This window comes from Setaria italica, chromosome II (genome assembly GCF_000263155.2).
Source record: "Setaria italica strain Yugu1 chromosome II, Setaria_italica_v2.0, whole genome shotgun sequence".
Taxonomy (NCBI): domain Eukaryota; kingdom Viridiplantae; phylum Streptophyta; class Magnoliopsida; order Poales; family Poaceae; genus Setaria; species Setaria italica.
In genome coordinates, this window is record NC_028451.1 from 6246881 (window position 1) to 6256291 (window position 9411).

At 46.6% G+C, this 9411-nt stretch overlaps 1 protein-coding gene across 2 annotated transcripts; it reads right to left on the reverse strand.

Moving 5' to 3' along the window:
• Positions 1-525: 525 nt before the first annotated feature.
• Positions 526-4255, reverse strand: LOC101776540 (putative disease resistance RPP13-like protein 3). 2 transcript variants are annotated; one of them, XR_002676377.1, is made up of 3 exons: positions 3219-4255; positions 790-2797; positions 526-661 (listed from the first exon to the last, which is right to left on the reverse strand). XR_002676377.1 is itself a non-coding variant. In XM_022824134.1 (3 exons), exons 1-3 carry the CDS (start codon positions 4046-4048, stop codon positions 1986-1988), a joined length of 1548 nt encoding a protein of 515 aa, XP_022679869.1. In that variant the 5' UTR covers positions 4049-4252; the 3' UTR covers positions 1858-1985. The 2 variants fall into 2 exon arrangements, 1 of the variants encoding a protein (XP_022679869.1); XM_022824134.1 differs by lacking the exon at positions 526-661 and having other exon boundaries at positions 1858-2063; positions 2158-2797; positions 3219-4252.
• Positions 4256-9411: the final 5156 nt, after the last annotated feature.

Genomic DNA, 9411 nt, shown 5'->3' on the forward strand with positions numbered 1-9411 from the left:
TTCTCTGTTAAGCTGACAACCCTGTATCATTCTACTCTCTGTACTCCTCAACCTCGGGCTTGCACTGAAACCTTATAATGGTTGATGCATATGGTTCCTCTCATGTAAAAGCTTATGTGCTCGAGAAAATGAGCATTTGAATTAAAACATCACAATTCCATATTAATCCTGCTCAGTTGCCAAAACCTCCTGCAGGGCTGCTATCCAGGAAAATTAAACCAATGACAAATAATTCACTAAATCTCATGAAAATCTTTTTCTTCGATTATTACGAGAACTCAACTCATAGCGTTAACTCAAGGGGCTTTGAAAGACGCCTTCAGCAGTGAGCAAAGACAAAGCAGGTGTGCAACTAAATTCTCAAATAAATGTCTTCATAAGTTGGTTACAATGAAGGCAGCCCAAAAGGTTTGTCTGCAAGGAGCAGAACATAACAGATGGGGCTGGTGGAGCAAATAATGGATGTCATTTCTTATTCAAGAACAACAAAAGTGGAGCAGCTAAACAACTTTCATAAGTAGATTATGAATAATGAAAGGCTGCAGATAGTACGGATGAAATTGAACACGCTGTCATGACCAAACACATGTTGGTGGCTTCATGTCTCCTCACTGGTAAACAAGACTCGACGGACGAACTGAAAGACCAGTTGACAAGGATCCTGCTTTGTTCACCAAAAAGAACAGTAACTAGTTACTATCTACTATCAAGGGAGCATGTAAAGGAAGGAAGAGAAAAACTTAAATAAATCTAGAAAACTGTGTGGCTTAGGAACAATTATTGTATTACCTTGCTATCGTGAAGCTAATTCTCATCATTAATTTTTCCAACCCTTTTAGTGAAATAGCTAATTTTTCCAACCCTTTTAGTGAAATAGCAATCGTCCAGAAAGTTTGTATTGAAGATTAGTGTGGGACGATTGGGATGTGTGTCAAGTAAACTCCGGGTTTTGGCCTCCACATCTTCGACGGCTCCTCTATGGTCACACCAAGCATTGATACCCACATCGACCATGATGAGGCTGGCGAGGTGCTGGATGCCGAGATCGCTGTAACTATTCGTGGTGAAGGCAAGTCTAATTTTGAGGTGCTTCAGGTTAGGCATACCACCAGGCATAAACAGAATTTGGTTTAGTTCGCCGACCCTGAATGATTTGAGACGCTGGAATTCGTGTCCTCGGATGGTGAAAGGACCTGCATGTGTGTCTGCAAGATACAGTATAAGATTCTCAAGAGCCGGCATGCCTCCAAGCACTCGCAAATCTTCCGGAGTGAATCGTTTAGTTTCGAGTTGTAACACCTCGAGATTAACAAGTAAGCCCATCTAGATAGGGAGATTGCTAATGGTTGAAATGACAAATGTCTGGAGGCTTTGCAGAGCAGGGAACGAGGAATCCATGGGGATAGCGTTCGAACCAATCCTCATATTTATATCAACACCTACAAGTTTATGACTGCACAGTGCACGTAGTGAAGATGTTAAAATCTCCCATGCGCTACCTTCATAATTGTCATCACAAATGGCTTCAAACATTCTCAGGTTGGTAAGCTGGCCTAGCTCTTTTAGAAAGCTGAGTGGCTGCCTGTGGATCGAGAGAAGTGTTAGTTGTTCCAATCGTTTCATCTTGCTGAAGCCTTCTGCTGGGAACTTGACTTTCGGACTGACGAAAAGACGTGCCAGCTTTTCAAGATGAACAATAGTTGATGGCAATTTTTCCACTTGAGTCAGACTTATATCTAATGTTTCTAAATTCTGGACTTTTCCAATTCCAGCAGGGAGCTCGCTGACACCTGTTCCTTTAATGTTCAAATACCGCAACTGAAGTAACACCTCTACATTTGCAAGGTGCGCATTTGTCAATGGCAAACGGTCTTCCAGGTCTAACACACGTACAACTTCAAATTCCATAAGAGAAAACAATTCTTTGCAGTCCACAAAGCATGCAAGTGACTGGACATAAGGCTTAATATACTTTATCCATGAAACTACATTCTCTTGGTAGCTATTATGGAGAGATAGGCGACGAACCTTGCTATGGAGAGAAGTTGGGAGCCCAGATGGGTCTGACAAAGTAAGAAAGTTCTCCTCAATTGATTTGGACACAAGGAAATTAAGGATGACATCGTGAACTCTACAGCTCACCACCACACCTCTTACCTCATGCAATGGTTGGATTAAGCTCCGGTTTATCAGATCATTGAAATACCTTAGCCCTGCTTCATATAGACTCTCTCCTGGTTCTGCATTAACAAATCCTTCTGCAATCCATTTGCCTATTAAACGATCGCTTTCGATTATGCAATCTTCTGGAAATGCACTCAAGTCCAATAGGCAAGTCCTCAGATGGTGTGGGAGATTAAAGTAACTGAGTGATAACACTGATTGCATGGTCTCAACAGCTTTATTTCCAGTAAGTGGTGAACTTATAGATTCTTTCACCTTGTTCCAGTGATCAGCAGATTGTGGTACATCAACTGCCAAGAAGCTGGATATTGAAATTATTGCAAGTGGTATGCCATCACACTTTTCCAGTATATCTTCAGAAGCTCTTTCCAACTCATGAGGACACTTATCTTCGGAGTCAAAAATTCTTTTGAAAAACAACCTTCTAGAGTCGTTGTCGTCTAGAGGTCTCATATCATAAACACGACCACCGTGAGAAAAACAACATGACTCGGCCACATCTTTCAGACGTGTTGTCACAATTATTATGCTACCAAGGCTAGTTCTGACCAATGCTTGTCCAATGATCTTCCATGGATCGGAGTGCCATATATCATCCACTACAACAATGTACCTGCCATAATATGTGATTCTAATTTGATAAACTAGATGTTGTAAGGGAAAAACTATGCATGTAATGCTTCATTCTTGATTTTGATAAACTATATGAATCTTTTTAAGAGAGTCGGAAGATTGATTCTTATGCATCTCAAATTGGCTTGAAACAACATGCTTTTAAGCTCATAAAGATTGTAGTGTCCTTTAGATAAAAACAACATGCTTATATATTCTACTTATTTTATTTTTTGGTTTGCCAATTGACTGAGCATGTTTGTTATGAAGCGGGTGAATCAGATCCTAGTTGCATATATTAGGTTGTATATTAGGAGGACCATGCCAACAGATCAGAGCCATTCATAATAAAGGTGAGCCCAGTCATCACTATAGATAATGGAAGATATATAGGGACATAGGGTTGAAATAAAGCAACACACCTTTTGTACTGGAGTCGCTCTCGGAGCTTGTTGACGAGAAGGACCTCATCATCCGCCATGCTTGGGGTTGCTCCAACTTGAGAACAAATCTTCATCAGTATATCCTTAATGTTAGGGTTCTGAGACACCGATATAAAGGCTTTGCACTCAAAATGGCCTTGAATTTTTTGGTACACCTGATTGGCAAGAGTGGTCTTGCCCAAGCCTGCACACCCAACGATGGACAGAGTCCTGACTTGCTGCGAGGGCACCTCTCCCTCTCGAGGCATCAACAAGCGGATGATCTCATCCATGGGTCCATCGAGTCCGACAAGATTCTTCGTCTCCTCCCAAAGCGCGCACATCCGGAGGTCAACCTTATTACGAGAAGGATCGGAGCTTGATCCGATGAGGCCATCAAGCTTGTATCTCTTTTGTCGATCGCTCTCCTCAATGACACGAGCCTTGAGCTCTTGTATCTGGTGAGCGATCTGAAAAGACACTCTGATTTTCTTGAGCTTCCGTGCCAGCTGCTTGGTGCCGATGAACCCGCCTTTGCTGGCATCACCGCCGGCATGACAGAACCGGGCCACAGAGAGATCGATGCAATCCTCGACGTCGTAGGCCAGCTCCCGCACCCTGTCCCGCCACCCCTTGTTGAGGGCGTCGAGCTCCTGGATGTCTGCCATCACATACAATAGGTCATTCATGACGCTGAGCTCTGACCTGAGGAACTCGATATCCTTGCGAACCCCCTTGGCAAGCTTGTACTTCTCATGGAGCAGCTCCGCTAGCTTTGCGAGGACGGAGCTCATCGCTCCGGTCGCCGCGCTCACTATGGCTCGCTCCATGGCACATGAACGGAGGTGGATCGAGGGTTGTTGTGTCTAGACCTCAAGAGGTTGACAGATACTGTGAATTAATTGAATGTGTCTAGGAAAAACAAAAAAATTGTAAAAGAGAGGAGATGGGACCCATGATGATTGCAACCCGAGGTGACTTTAGATGTATGCCACCCACCACCACCACCACCAACAGGGATTATCTTTTAGAAGCAGAGGCTTGAGAGTGGTTTTGCTGTTGAGGGATGCCATTGAAAGCAACAAAACAAATTAGGCCGCTCCAACGTGCAACAAAACAAATGCTCAGCATCATCAACCCGAGTTCATTTAATAAATGAAGCACAAGTAGAAATAAAGCTACATTCACACGTGAAAGCAATCATGGTTCAACCCAATGAACCTACCCATTCATCCAAAACTTACAAAGAGAAGACAACTGAAGTACTTACTCTGCTAAACTAATTCGCCGAGGTGACATTTTTGGTTCAGATGAAACCTTGTGCTTGTTGAATGAACTTGACGAAAAAGTCCGCTTCACTGGCCAGTTTGTTTTAGCTTCAGCATGGGAGCAGGGAACTATGCTGAAGTAGCTTGTAGCCAGGGCAGGATCAGAAGTCAGAAACACACTTGCAATAGATATTTCTTTCCCTAGATTAGGCAGGATAATACTGATATAATCTTTGTTACACTTACGATACTTTTATGATTATGATTTTGCATCATGACATAGTAAGCAATTAATTGTAACATAACATGTAAGTCATCTTCTCCTAGCTAATAAAACAATATATGCATGCCTTATATTTTGGGATGCAAAGAAAATTTAGTACCAATGAAATCAATGATTATTGGGAGCATCCATGCATGCCTGTAGTATGAACGAAGACCAACTACATATATGGAAAATTTAACAAATTCGAATTTTCAGCAAATTAATTCCATGGAGAAAAGAGGAATTTCAGTAAGGCCGAACAGACTGGAGAAAAGAGGAAACCGGATCCATGATTAATTCCACCGAAAACTAGAAGATGAACTGGAGATTGTACGTACGTACTATCGACGCAGTGCGTGTGACCGGGGCAAGAAGGTGGCATGTCGCCCCGGAGGAGAGCTTCTGAATCAACAAGCGGCGGCCGGCCATCTCGGCTTCAATTTCTTCCCGAAATTTCTAGCAAACCTTGGACAGATGGATGATGGATCTCGTCTTCTCAGTAGAGGAGGTGGCCGGAGTTGGGCTCGGAATGGCTTAGTGGAGTTGGGCTCGGAAAGGGCTTGGGCTTGGGTGCGGTTGGGCCTGTGTCTTACCCTTTTTAATTGTTGTTGTCCTTCAACAGCGACGGCGGCAGCAGCGATGAATTCCAATTGATCAGCGATGGTCGACGTCGTTTCGGCTGCTGCGGAAGAGGGTCCAGTGCCGGCGACGGGCAAGAAAATGGTAGCAGAGGTGGACCCAGAAGAAGAATTGCCGGCGATGAATTGTTGTCGTCGCTGCTGAACCCCCTTCTTAACTTAGTATAGTGTAAATTTACTTGCAGCTTAACTTAGTTTTGAATATACTTGCAGCAAAGATCCCTAACATGCGTACGTTTCACGTACAAGAAGCCTAAGCTGCCTCATTCTCCTGTGCCAACTGCTACCCTGCAGATCTTTTCACTCAAAGTCGCAAAGATACGGGGAGGTTTACAGTGGCCGCTCCATGTGTTTGGCAAGGTTGCTGTACGCGACGCAGTTGATCGCAATCGCAATATGATCTTTCACCGTCCAAGAGAGAGCTGCCAATTAATCCTTACCCAAGATGTTTGTATTATTACTAACTATTCACCGCTTTGATCGGTGCTTCTTGCTTTCCTGCCCCTCCTAAGTGTTACCGGTTATTCCCTGCTTGACGAAGCAATCGTAGTTTTGACTCCTGCAGACGGCTGCTCAGCTACGGCACCTTCTTCAGGCACCGGGTGAAGCTCATAGGTGCCGTCGACGAGGTTCAGCTCTACACGAAATGCAATGCAAGGATAAGATACTTAGATCGTGATTTCAACAGTATTTGTAAGGATTTAAACTCAAACTGTAGCAAAACTATAGGAAAAGGTGTGAAACCCACTTTATTGGATTCTACTCAGAACGAGGATTCCAACCAAAGTAATTTCACATTTTTTTGATTTTTCCTCAATTTAAGATGTAAGTTCCAAGTTTCTGTCGATTAAAAATGAGTTAAAAGAGTCGGATCGGGGAAAACTTACAATCTGACCCTTAGACTTAAGGAATAGTTGTACCGGGATCCTCAGATTTAACACAGAGAAGTCCCCGAGATTTTACACAGATACCCTCAATAAAAAGAAAAAGACACAACCGAACCCTCGGGCGAGGCGGACAAGACTCGGGCGGCGGCGATCCGGCGAGACAGAGGCCTCGGAGGCTCCTTGAGCAGGTCGGCAGGCTCGTCGAATGGGTCGGTGCGCTCCAGGCGATCAAGGTGAAGCTGACGGTGAAGGAGTCACTGCGTGGGGCTGCCCGGAGTGGCAGCTCCAAGTGCGGCAGTGAGGTTCGGCGGTGCTCCGGCGGCGGTGGTGCTTCTCGTGGACAACAAGCAAGCACTAGAGCTGCGCGTGAGGATGGTAAAGTGGTTGGTGGTGTCAGCAAGGCGTGGGGTCGGGCGGAAGGGGGAGCTCCACAGAGAGCTCAAGCAGCAGCGCGGGGAGCAGAAACAGAGCAGGTAGTGCGGCAATGGTGGTGGTGGTGAAGGGAACTCCGGTCAGAGGCTTCGGTGCCTTTTTATAGATGCGCGGAAGTGTTCGGAGGAAGGAAACGAGCTCGAGCGGGCAAGCGGATAAGATCGAGGGAGAAAGAAGTGCTCTATCGCGGCGGCGAGTGGTCAGCGCCTCCATTGGCGAGCGCAGACGCGATCTTGCCCTGGTTAGGCAGCAAGGATTTGGGGCTGGGGGCAAAGCGGGTTTGCTGGGCATGCGGATCTGCTAGGTCTACGAGCGTGTGTGGTCGCGGCCATCAATGGCGGCGGTGCCATTGGTGGACAAGAGGGAGGGAAGGGCACTGCAGGCGAGGGCGCTGCAAGCGAGGTGACAGGGATGAGCTCTGTGACGCGAGCATGCGCGGGACTAGCGGCCCTACCGAGGCACGCTATTGGCGGGGCGGTGGAGGAGTTGTCGCTGCCGGCGCGGTGGTTGGCGAAGATGGCAGCGTCGCAGGGTGCGCGTGTGGGCAGCGCGACCGGGGTGTGACGGGAGGGTTGGAAGGCGTTGGGGCGCGTGGCCGAGGATCTGGGTGGGGCAGATGCGCGCGGGAGGCGAGATAGCACCGGCGTGGCTGCGGCTGGTCGTCGGTCGCAGAGTGGCCGAGGCGACAGTGGAGCTGCGGGTAGTGCGCCTGGCGCAGCCGGCGAGGCTTTGTGTGGGACGAGATGGGGCGGAGGGTCGCGGGTCGTCGTCACGCGCGACTGGGGAGTGAGGCATGTCAACCCATCTTGTCGCGGTCGGTGACTGGGCAAGGCGGCGCTCGCTAGCAAGGTCACGCCACGCGGCGGCGGCGCTCGCTAGTAAGGTCACGCCACGCGGTGGCGGCGCTCTGGAGCACAGCGCACGCACGCTCTGGCGCTATCTAGCCGACGGATCCACGAGATCTTTTGCCGGGCCCATCTTCAAGCCTCTTGATCTCCTGATTTTCAAACTACGCCACGTTGACTCCCTTTACCAGAGTTGTAGTACACATACCAAGGTCCAACCTTTGTAATTTGGCCGAGTTCAAAAACATGGTGGATTTAGAGATTCAAAGCTCCGAAGTTTGGAGGAACGCCGGTTTCCGAGACTTAGCGGAAAACGGCGGTTTGGCTGGTTTTCAGGGGTCGGGGCTGACTTGAGCTGCAGATTTGGGAAGCTTCAAAGATGAATTGGACTAAGATCCAATTAGAAAAGTTGTTATAGGAACTTAGTTCTCCAACTTTTACAAATGGACTTTCTGATGTTCTGCTCAACTTTCAAAAAATAAACCCGCCCTAAGGCGCTAGGTCGGGCTGATTTCCAGACTTAGCCGGAATGGCTAAAGGAGGCTGAGTTGACCAAATTAGGGGACTTTGGCCTGTATTTTGGACAAAACAACACAGATTGGTATACCGGGTTTTTGATGGCTTCTTGTGAGGGGAAAGAAAAAGGTACTTCCACTTGCCAGAAAGTTGCCAAAGCTTTTCTTTAAGCACAAAGGAGTTGTTCTTACGATTAAAACACCGTTTTAGCACCTAGGTTGTTACAGCCTACCCCCCTAAAAAGAATCTCATCCCGAGATTCGAGTGCAAGGACAACTAGTGTCGTTTGTGGGTCTTACCTCCTTGGCTGAAAAGAAAACCGTGAAAATGTTTATTCAAATATTCCTCTATTTCCCATGTCGCTTCATCTTTAGTGTGGTTACTCCACTGAATCTTATACATCTTCACAACTTGCCATCGGGTGTACCTCTCCTTACGATCGAGGACTTTGGTCGGATACTCTGCATAGGATAAGTCGGGTTCAAATTCAAGTTGTTCTTGCTCCAAGATTTCAATCGGGACTCTAACACATTTCTTCAATTGGGAGACATGGAAGATGTCGTGAATAGTTGAGAGCTGCTCGGGAGTCGGATCCGGTATGCAACGGGTCCGCATATTTCCACAATCTCATAAGGGCCAATGTAACGGGGAGCCAATTTCCCTTTTACCCCAAACCGTTGTACACCTTTAGTCGGGGAGACTCGAAGGTATACATGATCACCAATATTAAACTTTAAGGGTCTCCTCCTTTTATCCGAGTAACTTTTCTACCGTGACTGAGTAGTCTTTAGATGTGCTTGAATCACTTTTAATTGTTCTTTGGCTTCTATCACCAGATCAGGTCTGTAAGTTCTTCTCTCTCCTACTTGTGACCAACTCAATGGTGTTCGACACCTTCGGCCATACAAGGCTTCGAAGGGTGCCATTTTCAAGCTAGACTGGTAGCTATTGTTGTAAGAAAACTCTGCTAATGGCAAGCATTCATCCCAATTCTTATCAAAGTGTATGACGCAAGCGCGTAGCATGTCCTCTAGGATTTGGTTTACCCTTCCTATTTGACCATCAGTCTAAGGGTGGTAGGTGGAGCTACAAATTAACTTGGTGCCAAGAGACGATTGTATTTTTCCCAAAATCGTGCCACAAACTGAGCACCTCGATCAGAGATGATCATCTTCGGAACACCATGCAAGGAAACAATACGGTCCAGATATAACTCTGCATATTTCCGGGTTGTATAGGTAGTGTGAACGGGAAGGAAGTGTGCCATCTTAGTGAGGCGATCCACTATAACACAAATAGAATCATGGTGCTAAGAGGTAACAAGTAATCCCACAATGAAATC